The following is a 16338-nucleotide window of genomic DNA, read 5'->3' on the forward strand; positions in this document are numbered from 1 at the left end:
GACTGTCACATCTGTCTCAGCTCTGCGATCAGCGTGTGTGGGTGTCTCCAGGAGTATAAATATGTCTCTGTGTGTCGGTTTCCCAGAGTGTGTGGCTGTGTACGTGTGTGTACGTGTGTGTGTGTGTGTGTGTGTGTGTGTTGTGTGTGCACTGTTTGTCTGCATCCTCACAGGCGCTGATGGATCTGAGTTAATGTTCTGCAGCACTGGGACTCTCATCCCCTTAATAGCTTTAGCAGTTTCACCCAGTGACGGGTCCACCTGACTGCAGCCGGGCCCGGTGGTAGTTACAATTGAGCAACGTTTACAGCTTTGATGGCTTTTACTCACTCTGCAGTGATTAACTTTAAGTGACTTTGCTGTAAAGATAGATGTTTAGGAGCCAGGCTCACAGTTGAAGGCTGTGACAACCCGACTCAAAGTGGGAAAAACAGAGGTTCAGACCAAAGAACTTTGTGTTAAGAGTCCTCGTCCACATGCACACAGGGTTTTAAATCCCTTAAAACAGAGATTTTAACAACCACCTTCCAGCATTTGGGAGTTGTTGTTGCCATTGTTGTGATCGACAACTTTACATCACAACATTTCATTAACTTGTATTAATATTAAACACATCATGTGGCCAAAACACCTGAAATTCAACTCTGCACTTCCTCAGGCTCTTAATAATACACATGACAAGTGAGAAGCCGACATGACGAATGTTTTTTTCAAGATATGACAAAATGAAAGCTGCATTGCAAGGCCACCTGTGGGTCTGTGATACGTGCACGTGTCTGCAAAACACACAAGGGACACACTCTGCAGTCAGATCACACAAGTAACATCAGAGACCATGATAGCTTCTCTCCCACAGGACACTGGGAACCTGTGAGAACTCCCTGGGGAACTCAAATCCTCCTCCACAACATGTGTACACAACCTTTGTTCAGAATTTGGGTGAAAAGTGAAATAACAAAGTTGTCAAGCAACAGATTAGATCCTTGGGTTTTATGTGTACAATCATTTCATCAATCAAATTGCTCTCATGAGGCTCAACCCCTTTTAATTACATCTTCAACAGCTCAATTTAAAATATTTCTTCTGGGGGGAGGGTTGGCAGTTACGTATAATAATGCAAATATATAATTTATCGTGAATTATGAAAACCACACACAGACCTCGAGGAATGTGAGCTCCCTGAGTGTCATGCTCCGACACGCAGCCGAAGTCTGAAGGCAGCTAATTGACACCGCACAGAAAATACAGCATCAAACCTTTTGGGCTCAAACCTGTTTTTAGGTGAATCAGCGGCTGTGATGCGATGCTGAAATTCCGTCTGCTTTGAAAGAAGGGAGCAATTAAAGGGTTTTGAGCTGTTTGAAGTGCAACGAGCTGGAATACGTTATTAATATTCTGACAGGCGATAATTTTCGAGGCCTAAACAATCGTTTTTGAAAGCAGCAGAGAGGTGAGGAGAAGGCACCGTGGCTAACAAGGTATCATTCACGCTCTAGCTGCTGTTATGGAGTCAGAAATTAAATTAGAATTCAGTAAAAGGAAACAAAAAGGAGTCAACAAACCGTCATGGGCTCTGATTGTTTAAAGAAGCACCCACAAGGTTACACGGCCGACGTTAACAAATTGGCTCCACTATGTATTTCCCATCTGATCACACAGGGAGATCTTCTCTGATGTAAACGGCAGCACACCCGGCGCAGGGTGAGAGGTTGAATCCTTGGCTACGCACCACGCATGAGGAAAAGCTGCTTCACTGGCAGTGAGAGATGAGAAGTTGATTTTCCCACTGACAGTGAAAAATCACCTCAGAATATTATTTCCTTCTCATCAGCAGTGATCGCTGATATTCAAATGAGAAACGTGGTTATGATTTAATGATTGTCGGTTTGTGTGTTTGTTTGTTTGTAAACAGGATTACGCAGAAACTACTCCTGGGATTTTCACAAAAATTGGTGGAATGGTTCAGGAGGTGTCCATTAAATTCAAGATCCATGAATTTAATTTCTTCTTCATTAACATTTTGAGATAAGATATTTTTCCTTGATTCCTCAGACACTCATTTATGGATTTTTGATGAAGAAATTTGTATATTGACACATTCAGGGTACTGATATTTACCAGAGTGAATATTTTGGTGCCACTCAATTTAATTTAAAGGGACTTTGGGGCCTTGGTGGAGGTTTGTGCTCTACTCGGTTCTCTCCCAGTTGTTTGAATCAAAACCATGAACATTTCAAATAGACCTTAACTCAGGGAAACACACTGTTACCTGTTGCTTCCAGTTATTAGCGCTGCTGACAAATTGCTCGGTGGATTAATGTGCCTCGCGACACATCAGCTGTGATCCGTTAACACATCATCTCAACCAGACACGTTCTCCTCATTACCAGTCCTCCCAGTTCTCACGACCCCTCTGGCTCGGAGGAGCTGCAGGGTTTGTGTGGTGTCCGGCCTCAATGCACCTGAGAACAAAATCAAAAAATACATTTTCAATCCGACAGCCATAAAAAGGGTTTGAATTAATACGACGGCACACCTCATAGAGTAGATGGTGCAGGAAGAGGTGGAATGTCTGTGAGCTGAATGTGAGAGGAGATCAATCTTTTCCCAGTCACTTCAACCGTCCATTTGTCATTAGCAATGGAGCCCTCTCCAGAGGTAAAGCAATATCCGCCATATCCAGCACCACGGTCTTATATATCGCTGCATCTCTGCTCATATACCCTTCAGGGAGGTCATTAATGGGGAGGAGAGGGGGGGGGGGCTGCGATCTCCAAAAACAGTCTCCATCCATACATCACGCCGAGCGCCGTCAGATTTCCTGACTCTGACAGCGGCTGCCACCCCGCCCTCCCTCCTCGGCTTTGCTTTGACTAAGAATTATTCTAACTTCCACAATAATCACAGGCACTGAGGCCGGTGTTTGTCTTGGACGGCGTTCAGACCCTCGCACGTCCATCACAGTAGGAGTCGGGGGGGTTTTGACGACCGCACGGAGCCGGGCCTGGTTTATAGGCAGAGGTCTGAGGTGTCGGTGGCCTGGGGTTTATATTCGCTTTCAAAGAAAATAGGTGAGAGGCGACGAGAGCGGGTCACAGCAGAGCGCCACCGGTGAAGTGGCTTTAAATGAGTCTGATTCCCGTGATGTCATCAAAGAAGTGAGTTTACACCCAGCTGTGGTTTGTGCCTTAAAAAACCACAACATCACAGATTCAGCGCTACAGCCAATAGATATCTTCATATGGTCTGTGATACTGTCAGGGTTTTTTATTGACATGAAACACGCTCCTTTGCCAGAACAAAGATTGTTGCTGCTCTGAACGCACCGTGCTTCATCAGGCAAAGACTATTCAGCAGAACACAAGCAGGAGAGACACAGAGCCGTCCATACCGTCTCTGCAGCCGGGCAGAAAAACACCTGATTCAACAAATCATCGCTTTTAATCGATTCTGGTTCGGCTGCGTCTTCACGTTACGACAGAGAGGAGCGTGGAGGGGTCCCGGCCGGGTGTCAGGCCCTTAACCCTCCATCCCACACAATTTCAGGCTCAGTTAGCAGCGTAGTTAATTCAAACTCACAGTTGGGAGATCCTGGCTTTATGATTACGCGGCTCACACAACCTGCTGCCTATAGCTGCTGTGGTTGGATGTATGAACAGATACTTATCTGCAGGAAATGGCAGATCAGACCTCCACATATTGCTTTTTAATGAGCATGTCGCTGTCCGGTGGGAGTCTGATAGGCTCACGTATCAATCCCTTATCATCTCCAGCACCGGCTCCACGTTTTGGCCGGGTCACTGGGCGTGACGCAGGGTCAGAAGGTGACATGGGTAGAGGACACTGACCCTGACAAACACAAAAATAGGTTTTTAATGATAAATTCAGAATATAAATGTTGAATAAAAAATGGTTTAAGGTTTTAAAACATTATTTTCTCAAGTAGTTTCCTACAAAGGAGAGGCGGTGGACTAGTGGCAGAAACTTGGACTATGGGCAGAAAAGGTCTCTGGTTCGTCTCTGGTTCGACTCCACGGAGAAACAACAAAAAGACGAACCTGGATTGATCTGTCCAAAAATCCAAGAGGATTCACCCTAACCTGTCTATTGCCCCTGAGCAAGGCACCTTACTCCCCGAACATCTGCTCCCCGGGCGCCGTACATGGTCGCTCACTGCTCTGTCTGTCCTGCACCAGATGGTCAAATGCAGAGGCTAAATGTCCCTACCTGCATGAGTGTGCCTGTGCATGTGTTTGGGACTAATAAATGCATCTTAATCAAAGAATGTATTTTTGTCCATGGTTTTCTCACTGGTTTCAAGCAAACATCATTAAAGACTTTAAATAAAGATGGATGACGCATCTCCACTTCCTTCCACTCTCCAAAAATGAAGCCAAATGCTGCCATTTTGCGTATTTGGAGCCAGATTCTGAGCGGCAGTTATCAGGGGATGGAGCCACATTGTCGACATCCCACTGATACAAGTTGTCAATCTTAATATTTCAAGCTTTTTAAGGCAAAAAAATTCTAAATAAAACCAAATTTAACCCCAAAAAAAGGGAATTTGAGCAAACACCAGTGTGATAAGAACTAGTTTGGTCTTGGTTTGGTCCATGTCCAGTCCACTAACATGGAGGAGGAGGGTTCAACGTTTAAGAGTGTGAATATGTACTTCTGTCACTGATCAATGTTTAGTTATATCCGACTCATATTAATTTGACAGTCCTCAGGGCTGTTTGCTTCACTCCTGATGCAACATAATACTTCTCTGGTCTTTAACTGTGATTGTGACATATTTGTTCATTTATATTTAAGGTCCTAGAGAAATACTTTGACATTTCAGGGGCTTTAAATAAATATCTAATTTTAAAACAATCCAGATTCCTTCAGCTCCTGAGTGAAATTTCCCCTGTGCAGCATTAAAAGCTTGAGTTTCACACGTTGGCTTCACTCGGACTCACCATCACGTTATTTTCCTAGTGGAGATTAATTTGGACAATCGCTCTCCTGTTTGCGATAGAACACAGAAAGCCATATGTGCCATTAACCTGGAGCCCACAGCAGCTTGTGTAGGAACCTGATTAACTGGCCTGCAGTGATGGATACACACACACACACACACACACACACACACACACACACACACACACACACACACAGCTCCTCCCGCTGCCTGGATCCTGATCAGCGGCATCCTGCTGCCTCTCACAGGAAGGAATGTGACACAAGCTGGAACCCACCACACACAGGCCACGGTGCAAGTGGCACCACACAGACTGTAAATACATGTTCTTTAATCCTCTCTGAATTCATACGCCTCCTCGAATCATCCATGAATTCACTCCTGTCCGTTTGTTGATGGGTTTGTTTGTGAACAGGGTTACACAAAACAACTGCTGGACGGATCTCAATGGAACTTGGAGCCAGGATGTGTTGTGGGTCAGGGAAGAAGCCGTTACATGTTGGTGTGGATCCGGATCAGTGGGTCGGATCCAGCAACTGTTCTATAACCAGTCAAGATCGACTGGTTTTCTTTGACATTTTCACTGATTTGCAAGGAAATGAATTCATTAAAAAATTGGATTATTTGTAATGTGCTAATTAAAACACACTGAATTGCAACTGAATCCCTTTAGAAATGTTAGAAACCCTTCATCATGTCCCCCCCCCCCCCCCCCCCTTAGTAAACCATGGAGATAAAGCGTTATCGGAGCGTAACTCCTCGTTTGCTTTTGCTCAAATTGGTTTGTGTGTGGACATTCTGGGTCTATTTGGAGAAACGGCTCCACTTCAGATGAGCATTAATCTGATTAAGAGCAGGATTTATTTGTGTTTCCGTGCTCAATAGAAACGCTTCCTGTTCGGCGCGCCGCCTGCCAATGAGGCTGAAGAGCCACGGCCTGGATGAATGGCCAACAGCTGTGTATATACAGCCAAGACATTTCCTCTCGCCGTGACAAAAAAACGTAGATAAATACGGAGTCCCAGCTCACACACATATACTTATGGACAAGTACAGTGAATATACAGTAGTTTTGAAGGAATCTGGGTGGTAAGTATTATTCTGTGTATTCTTATTTTCTTAAATTTAGCTTTTAAGTGAGCAGAACCAACTGAGATCAACTCAAGAGGAGATGGTTGTAGGAGACAAACAACTGGAGCCAGAGAGATCGGGCCTGTGTGGACATTTGTGATGCAGGAGATAGTTCGAGGAGGGAACATGTCATAAAGTAAAAAACACACAACTTCCACATGTAAATCTGTTTTTACAAGCTTCATCTGTTTCTAACCATGTTGTTGCCCCACGGAGCCTTGTAGGATTTTCTTAACATTTCAATATCCTGCATCCAGTTAAGTTTTGAATTTATACGCCGTAAAAAACCAGGCGAGTTGTCCAAAAAGGTGAGGAGGAATATTGTCCCAGAAATAAAAAAAAATAAAAAGGTAGGATTTTATCGCCACAGAATTCAGGTCGAGAAACGTAAAGCCATAATATTGGCAGTAAAGATGTCTCCTCCAAACTGACAGCTCCCAAACCTCAGTTCATAAACCTGTCTGGAGATTATGTGCATGGCTGAGACGCGCCGTCTAAATACTTGGCCAGCGGCTCAGCAGTGGAAACAGTTTGTACACGACTCTATTCACACTGTTGACGGTGCATCGGAGAGAGAGCTCACTGCTCCAGGTCCACGTCGGGTCCATACGTTTTTCCGTGAAGAGCAACAAACCAGACTCAGCTAATTCTGCTGCTCCTTATTTGGCCGCGTCCTGGCTCACGCTCCCTTTCCCATGGCATAGCCCCGGAGAATTTATTCAATATGCAAAGTGAATGCAACATTGTGTTCAAACAATAATAAACGGTTTGTGTTCGCGCTCCCTTTAAACTTAAAAAACCCTCAACTCCCGCATCCAAGATTCCAAAACGGCTGCGTCAGTGTAACCATAGCGCTGCAATTTGGATAAATAGTGAAGATGAAAGCCGAATTACGTTTTCTACATGCCTCGGAGACTGCTTGCACATTTTTCTTAAAGCACCGATGTCTGGGTGTGTAATTACACACTAAATGCTGTTTTTTTTTTTAAGGGAAGTATGTGTCGCTGCACAAACATTAAAACCCAGAGTGAAAATGGGCACATTGCACAAAGGCACGCCCCAGATTGAGAGTCGCTGCACAGACGCCACAGAGCACAACAGTGCTATTAAACTAATCAATGGTCTTTATCAGCAGTCCCTGACTTTTTATTTTTTTTGTGGGGGGGGCAGAGAGTTTGAGTACATTCCTCTGAAAATGAAGCCGTGTCCAACCCTTTCCACCAGCCACATATATAAATGTGATATATCTATGACTTGTGGGCAGTTGAGCCACAGTGATTTTTTTTCGTTTCTCCCGAAATAAATTTGTGAGGCATTAAGGAGCACATTGAGAAGTGGAAGGTAACTTAATACATTTACTTTAGTTTAGTTTTGACATACTTGTATTTCACTAAATCGTTTTAGTTTTGTGCTATTTATACACGTCTGAATATATTCACCGATCATTGGGGTGGCTCAGAGGGCAGAGCAGGCCGTCCACTAACTTACTGCTTATACATGAATGATAATAATAATTGTATATAACTTGTATATAATAAATATAATAACAGCATAACTCACATAAGGGGACTTTTTGCATTATTCTCATACTTCTAGCAGGACTGATAGTACATGGCAGTATTGTCAGTTTTACTTCTCGTAATGGATCTGAGTACTTCCTCCACGACTGCGTACATGTTAATGCATCAAAGACTCAATTATATATATATATATATATACATAGAGAGAGATATCTATATCACTTGAAATGTGGCCAGTCCGCATGATGACAGCTTTCATTATTTTCAGTCACGCATGAGACTTTGAATCTATAGAGCGTTTTTTATATATTGTGATATTAATAGTTTTACTACAATAAATATTACGAGTGCTTCTGCAAAACATCCTAAAAGATTGTACACTCAAATAAAAGCCTGGAGGAGAAAGTAGTTTGAGGAGAGAGAAAGTATTTTGTACTATCTAATGTTGATCTCCTCAGATTTCTCTTGTGACCTTTTCTTAGGGGCTTCACACCAACAGGTTAGGAACCATTACTTTGCCTCTTTCATAGTCGTGTTAATATATAATTTTCAGCATTTCAGTTTGTCATTAAAGCATCGCTATGTAGCCCTATCTGAGCTGGAGTGTGAAGCCATCCGACCTTTGTGGGGGGGGAATCGGTGGGTGTCATCGCGGTTGTTTGAGGGGGTTGAGCATCCCTCCAGTGTCATGGGGGGGGGGGGGGCAGAGAAAAGACACAGGGAGCGATGTGTTAAATGCAGGACACCCCCTTCCCTCCCTCGTATTGTTTCGACAACATGGGGGACATCTGGCCGCGGCAATACAACCCAGTGTTGAGGTCTCCATCCTCTTTCTAAAGCAGTGAGCTGTGCAGCATTGAAGCACTGCCGACATATTCTCATGCTAATGCCCACAAGGCTGCAGCAGATGTGAAACATTCGGTTCTGTTCTTGTTCACTTGTAAAGAAATGATGTGGCCCGTTATCTTTCTGTCGCTCTTTTTTTTTGTGTTGTTGTTCTTCTTCGTGTCGTAAAAGATGAGTTCATGGCGGAGGCCATCGTCCTTGGTGGCCCCCCCGACTCAGAGCCGCTCGCTTGTGGAATCTCTCGGCGGCAGAGAGAAAATGTTCTCGCTCATGTTTTAAAGATCTGATGAATAATTCGTGGAAACATGCAGCTACAGTGGAAAGTTGTGGGGACGGTGCATGAAACAAACATTTCTAAACTTACTGACCCCTGTGACCACAACAGCAGCTTCTACATGCTGGGCTGCACAGTTTGTGTGTGGTTCATTCTGCGAGTGTTACACTTTTATACCCTGTTGTGTGTCTTAATGTGAAAGTCAGCTGTTCAGCATTGCTTATAATTAAAATGTGCATTCCTATGCTCGGTTAAAGGTCGAGAAAGATATGTAAATTATGTCTTGTGCCAATTTTTACTTTGTTTAAGTGTAGTTGTTAATGCTTATAATTAATAGGTACATTCCTATGCACGTGGAGATAAGATGCAAGTGATGTCAAATAAAATAAATGAATTAAAATGTGTGTCACTTTATTTGTGCATGCTCAAGTTTTTGTGTTAGTTAGTGTCAAATAAAGTGTATTTGTTAGTGCTTATAATGAATGTGTCTATTCCTGTGCACAGGAAAAAGACTCTTCATGGAAATAGATGTATTGAAATGTGAATACTTGACGGTTTGTGTTTCTTCCTGCATTATTTAATCACAACTTAATTTTGTGCATAATCACTCCTTCAATTTGTCTGAGTATCATTGGCTCCTGTGTGCCTTGTGTGAGTTATATACTTTTATGTGCTGTGATGTGTGTTATTGTGAATTAAAGTGTTAGATCTTGTGTGTTTTTGTGTATTTCTGTGCACCGGCTAAAAGAGATGTCGAAGAAATGTGTAGATTTTGCAAGTCTGCACATTTCAGCCTCAGTCGTTTTTCATTCTACATTATTTAATCACAACTTTATTTATTGCACGAAGATTCACTCTTAATTTGGCCGGGATGCTCCGCGTGACCCCGCCTACCTGGCTCACCATTGGCTCCCGTGTTCCCCTCTCCCTCGTCCCATTGGCCGGGGACCTGTCCGTCCAGCATCCTGACATGTGAGACAAGTTTACAACTGTGCACACGTGCAGCTCGTGCATCAGGCTGACGCTGGTGTGATCAGGGAGGAAGAAGAGGAGACGTGTCCACCGAGTCCACACAAGCACCTGTGCGCTCTTATTCTGAAGGTCTGCCCCCCCTCACCTGTGCGCAGCAGGTACCACAGAGCTTCACTTTTATTCTGGAGCCTGTGGAGACAGACGTGGGTTCCATCCCCCGCTCAGCCGTGGATCGAGTCTCCCTCCTCGGTGTCTTCATGGAGAGGAGGCTGAGCAATGCGCGCCCAGCATGGCTGTGGCTCCAGCAGCGACCACCCAGGGACCGGTATGCCTTTTAGCCGCATCCGAAAACTGGACGCCCCGTCCCGCGGCATCTTCCGGAGAGCGGCGGTCATGCTCGGCTCGCTCCTCGCCTCCCTCTTCCTCCTGCACTGCCTCACCGACCGCTGCTGCACCATCACCCCCGCGGCCGCCTCCGCCTCCCCGGGCCAAGCCTCCTCCTCCTCCGGGCGGCTCTTCGAGGACCTGAGGTCGCTGAGGACCAAGCGGCTGGTGTACGAGTGGACCCCCGGGTCCGCGCGCTCCTCGCCGGGGCTCGCGGACCCGCCGGCCGGGGAGTCGCTCCTCCTGCCGCCTCCGGATCTAGTCGCCTCCAGGAAAGTGTCGCCGAGGTTCGCAGGTAAACTCAGCCCGCTCGGGGAGGGGAGCAAGAAGCTGCCGCAGGCTCTCATCATCGGGGTGAAGAAGGGTGGCACCCGGGCTCTGCTGGAGTTTCTCCGGGTTCATCCGGACATCAGGGCCGTGGGAGCGGAGCCGCACTTCTTCGACCGCAACTACGAGAACGGGCTGGAGTGGTACAGGTGAGGGAACACGTGGAAACACATGAAAACACATGAAACACATGAAAAAATATTAAAACACGTGCACATTAAACATTATTTTCATGAACTTAACTCCACACGTTCAAACTGAGGCTGTGCACAGAATTAATTACTTCCATTTTATAATCTTGTTCATGATGATAAATTCTGTTTTTCCAATTTTCCACGACCGCATAACTGATAAAGATTCATCCACAGAACCAAGGAAATCTATATTTAACGTCTCACTCGCTGCTGGTCTGATGATTTATTAAGTTACTGCTTTCTTTAGATGATATCAGGCTGCGGGGCTTTCTGCACATTTTAGGCTTCACTGCCTTCAGGTTGTTTTTTGAAAAAGAGGAAACAGCCTGAGTCATCTGAGGAATAAAATATGAAGAATTTGAATAATTTTCCATGAATTGTAATTTCGAAGAATTAATGCCTCATTAGTTAATCTGCTTGTGTAACGTCTCCAAACTTTTTTAAAATGTAACTTTATTTCCTGTCTTGCACTTTGTCTGTTCCTCACTAAACATAAATTTCACTTACTTCATAACTTTAGCATTAGAAGATCTGAATGAAATTTGCTGTTAATAATTAATAATTAGTTTACTAACAGATATTTTAACAATTTTTTCCTATACATTAAATCATAATTATTTTAATTATCTAATTAATGAACATTAAAACTGACTATTTTCTTTTCTGAAATGTCAAACTTAAAACTTTAGATTTGTGCACTATTTAGAAATTACAAAACAATAAATAACAACAAGTTGAAAGAGGAATACTAATTACACCAGAGTAGATTTACAACGAAGTTTATGATATAAAAAGAGTGAATTGTGCAAAGTTCATCAAAACTTTGTATTGATTCAAAAAGTTTTATTTTTTTTATTCACTTTGTTCACAGCCCTAAATATTCCAAAGAGTCTGGATTTGTTTTCACGTGTTTCTCGACAGAAGAGGAACTTTTGAGAAACTTTGGTCCTCGTGGAGGAGTGGGTTCAGCCCCCCCCCCCCCCCTCGTCCAAGTTGAATTTGTGATTGATTTCATGTGTCACAGTTTGTGTGTGTGTGTGTGTGTGTGTGTGAGTGTGTGTTCACATTTCCACAGGCCGGTGGGGACTAAGCTCCCCGTCTCCGAGGCTTCTCTGTCTAATGGGGCATCGCAGCTCTGTTATTAAGACGGATTAGAGCCGTGATGAAAGGTTACCTGAGTGTCTCAGGAGGTGTAACTCACCTTCTGATTGAGTTAACACTGCACACAGCACCCACTAAAAGCCCACGGACTAAACTTTTACTCTCGCTAACCGACAACTTCCCCCCCCCCCCGGGGCAGCCTCGACTAACTCACCCCCTCTCCTCCCTCGCCCCCTTAAACCACTCTGGCTCTCTCCCATCTCCCACTCACACACCTCCCTCTTTGTGCCTCTCTGAGAGTGAACACTCTCTTTTCGCCATCACTCTTTCACACCCCTCTGTTTACCTATTCATCCATTGTGGGGGGTTTATATCCATGAGGGTCCCATCTATCCCGAGGAGTTGCCAAGATTCCCTGGAATTTGGACCGTGCCTCCGAGGACGGGCCTCAGTGCCGCTCTCCCCCCGTAACGCTGTCCATTTAAAAACAGAGGGCGCTTTGAATTTTGCGAAGAGGAATAAATAAGTGTTAGAAGCGGAGAGCGGCTCACTCTGCAGGAGTCCATCTTGTCAGCTCTCCTCCCCGACGTCTCCGAGTCCTCCTGCTCGTAGCCTCTGTGTGTGTGTTTGGTTGAGAAGCTGTTGATTGAGTCACGTTCATTTGAAGTTGTTGGCCTGGGGTGGAGACGTTTGTCAAAACCAGGAGGTCGTGGGTCTGATTCCACCGCAGAGAACCTGACGGGCTCTTCGTCAAACTCGTCACTTGGGTTTCAGGGCCGCAGTTACAGCTGTGACAGCTTCAAGGCTTCGAGGACATGTTGAGAAACAAATCACCAAGTCCTGCAGCCACGTTTAATTCTCCTTCAAACTAAAATGAAATATAAAGAACAACCTGTTGCTGTTTATGCAAAACAAGGATTTCCGTGTCTAATCGCTGTGTCCAATTCCCCTGAATTATGCCCTTCCCTCCATTAGCAACAGTGAATACTTAAAACGTGGAAGCTTCCGTCTCGGGAGACTCTTTGTTTATTGCCGGGGGGGGGGGGCTGATATGTGTCCTCCGCGTGAATCACTCGTCTCCGTCCCCGATGGGAATGTGAGGAACACACTTTTTAACACCTCTAAGCTCCTAAATGTGACGTGGCAACATCTACGACTCGTCTTTTTCCAGCTTTCCCAGGAATTCTACTCGTCTGGCTCGCTGTGGGAATTTTCCATCAAGTCAGTCGCACACCCGAAGCGGTGATGAAGAAAGAAATCTGTAATTTATAGAGACGTGGCTGTCAGAGCAAGAAACACTCTGAAAGTTTTTAAATGTTTCACTTCACTTGTAATTTGCCCAAAACTCTGAAAAGTTGTTTTAAATTATATTTTCACCATCTGCATTTATTTACTTGTAAGTGAGACCTTTATTTATTTCATGTTAGTAAAAACTGCTCATGTGAAATCTGAATGCCAAAGAGGTTATGTTCTCACCCCTGTTCTATTGTTTGTTTGCTTGTAAGCAAGATTACCCAAAATGCACTAGACAGATTTCCATGAAACTTGGTGGAAGGATGTGGGAGGGGTCAGGGAAGAAGATATAAAAGTTTAGTGTGGATCCGGATCAGGGGTCAAACTCAGGAATTTTTTTACCATCTTCAACATTGCGAGATAGGACGTTTTTTCGAATTTCTTTGAATTTGAATTTATTGACTTATTTAGTAAACACATTTTTAAAGGCTAAGTGTGTTTATGCTCTACTGAGTGACATTCTAGATTACTTATTTAATATATTGTCCATATTCCAGAAGTCCCAGTTGTGTTCTCTTGGTAAAAATCCGTCCTTTTTGTCGAACGTGCCCGGTTCCACTCGCTCAGCTCAGCCAGTGTTCCGTTTCACTACACATTTCTCAGTTGTGTATCCGTACAACCACACACAACCTGTCGGGCTTTTGTAGAGGAAATGGACACTCGGAGTGAACAAGGAGGTCAAGCACAAACAGTGTGAACCGAAGGGGAGGTCCAGGCCGTGGAGTAGTAGTGGCGATTATGTTTAAGGTCTACTTGGGTTACTGAACGCCCAGTTTCTTACTTGTCTAGACCCGAGCAGCGCAGTCCCTGTTTGATGTCTACAGCCCGGTTGGATCAGGCTTCAGCAGATAGATCCCTTAATGGGTTAATTACCCTTCAAAAAACACGTGTGACCCATTAGAGACGAGGACAAGGTGTCTCCAGCTCCGCCACACGTATATTTAACTAGGTACAAACAAACATTCAATACACACTCATTAAAAACCAACATTCACACACACGCACACCTCTGAACTTTGCCAGGAAATAAATAGGATATCAGCAAAAACCTCTTTGTAAAGTTGACCAGAGTTGTTGTTTCCCTCGTCTGCTTCTTCTCTAAAGTCTCCTTCATGTGTTTCACTTGTTTGAATCCATGAGAAACCCAAATGAAAAGATCGTGCTCGGCTAGAAACCCTGAAGAAGTCACGTTGAATTAGGGGTTTCCCTGTTCATAAAGCTGGCCTCGTTTGAAAGGATGCTCTGTAATGGTAATAAAACAAAAAGGGTCTTAATCATACAGTATGGTCCAGTGTGTAGCCGGGTGTGTGTGTGTTTGTGTAGGACTGGGAGGCACGGCAGCTTCAGAGGAGGATGCACGCGGAAGAAATAAAAGACTTCAGGCCAGTTTGTCCAAATACAAATCGAGGCAAAATTCACAAATGTAAGGATTCGTATATATTTATTCATTTGTGATTCGAATTTTCCTTTTATTGTACAACATATTTTACAAGTTGAGTTGAATGTGTAAAGAAATGAGGCCGGTGTCCAATTTTTTTTCGTAAACGCTGGCTTGGTTTTCCAGTGGGTGTCAGTTAATTGGGTGGCAGAGTTTAAACTGTGGCCTTGTTCGCTGCTGCCTGACGCTCTCACTCTCATGTTGACGTGCGGGGGGGGCGGGGGGGGGGGGGACCAGTGGGAAACCATGACACAACTCTAAACTGGGAGAGGCTCGATGTTAACGGTCAAAAAGAAGAAAAAAAGTTTTTACTGACGACTTCTTCAGCTGGTGGACTTACAGGATCATAAAGTTGTTGTATAGCAGTCACTTTGTAACAGCGGGGCCTATAAACGTCTAAACCCAGAATCGTACGACACACGACACGAGCTCTGAAGTCTGTGCACATGTTTATTGTGTATCTGCACCAGGTGGTCATAACAAAAACCACACACCCGCTGAAACACGAGGCCAAATTTAACTGTGTGTGTGTGTGTGTGTGTGTACTATAATTCCATATTTATGTCAGCACACAAACTGCAAGCACCTCCTGTGTGCTTTTGGCTCCCCCCCCCCCCACTCCTTGCCCTTGGTTGTAATCTGGCCAAGGAAACAGGAATGACATGTTCCTCACAGTGTCAAATAGAGCAAGTGAGTTCAAAATAGTTTTCACCCACTCTATAACCCGACTCTATAACATATCTCTCTCTCACCTCTCTGGCTTTATGTGACCGTATTAGCCAGAATCACCAGAAACATCCTGGAATGTATTTTTTTTTCTTGGTGTTATTTATCTGGGAGTGCAGGACCCTTAAAAAGCTGCATCTCCACGGCCTCTTTAGAAGAGACTTTGAAGGAGATATTTGTTTTAGAATTTCTCCACCGCACAGTCGAGATTTTAAAAACAGATTTAACTCATTTCCCCTGATTCACCCCCCCCCCCCCCCCCCCCCCCGTTTGATTTATCCAGTTTTTTGCCTCTACGTTGGAAAATACCAGGCTTTAATGGAATATACTTAGAGATCCTTCAAACTGGTTTGGGGATGGTAATGGCTTTTAATTTAATTCAACATTTTTGAGCATGAAACAGGATGTTGTAATTAGACTTAGTTTTGGAAAGGAGAGTTTTTTTTTTAATGTAGGGACATTAAATCCGGCAGGTCTACCTTCAAGTCCTTTTCATAATAAAGCGTCAAACTCTCCCTCCTTAGAAAACTTAATAAACGTTTACCAAAATGCATGTTTCTTTGATGATAATGAGAGGAACACAACTCCATGTGCTGACACAGGGGCAGGTCTGTGGATGGCAGGTGGAGCAGGGGAGGCCTGGTGGAGGCCTGGTGGGGGGGGGTCAGGGTGTGGGTTGCAGAGGGCACACACACAGCGGACGTAACGTGATCACCAGAGACCTCCTGAACATTAGCTCCTGGCTGCCTTCGGATTGGGAAAGTGATTATCGGGGGGTATAATTGTAAAACCAGGGAAGCCACCCCCCTTGCTGAAGGCACGTAGCCCCGCTAACGACTGCAGTCCCCCCCCCCCCCCCCCCCCCCCCCCCCACACTCCTCGCCAACTCCTTGACCTCCGCCACCCTTTCCGACATCTTCGCGTGCCCTTAGCAGCTGACCCCAGGAGGCCCCATGCAGGGGGGAGGTAGATAGAAGCAAGGGAGACTATCCACAGAAGTGCCTGTCAGCAGCTGCCCTCTGGCATCCGGGGAATCTGCCCCCCCGATGGCTGGGTGAGGACAGGCAGCAGGTGCAGGGTGCTCTGCCGACACCACCTGGATCTCCACCAGACACCTGATGAGTTCACCTGACGCACCCAAAATAAGAGCCGTTAGCTGGAAAGTTAAA

The 16338-nt window shown here is 44.9% G+C and overlaps 1 protein-coding gene across 1 annotated transcript in view; it reads left to right on the top strand.

Annotated features, from left to right (window-relative positions):
* The first annotated feature begins 9733 nt into the window (after window positions 1–9733).
* Window positions 9734–16338, top strand: part of LOC128427186 (heparan sulfate glucosamine 3-O-sulfotransferase 3A1) — a 29970-nt gene continuing 23365 nt past the window's right edge. The window contains exon 1 of the mRNA XM_053414286.1: window positions 9734–10566. Coding sequence (XP_053270261.1) covers window positions 9983–10566 — 584 coding nt within the window. The 5' untranslated portion in view covers window positions 9734–9982. The remainder of the gene's footprint in view (window positions 10567–16338) is intronic.

The sequence above is a fragment of the Pleuronectes platessa genome, chromosome 21, assembly GCF_947347685.1.
Source record: "Pleuronectes platessa chromosome 21, fPlePla1.1, whole genome shotgun sequence".
NCBI lineage: Eukaryota > Metazoa > Chordata > Actinopteri > Pleuronectiformes > Pleuronectidae > Pleuronectes > Pleuronectes platessa.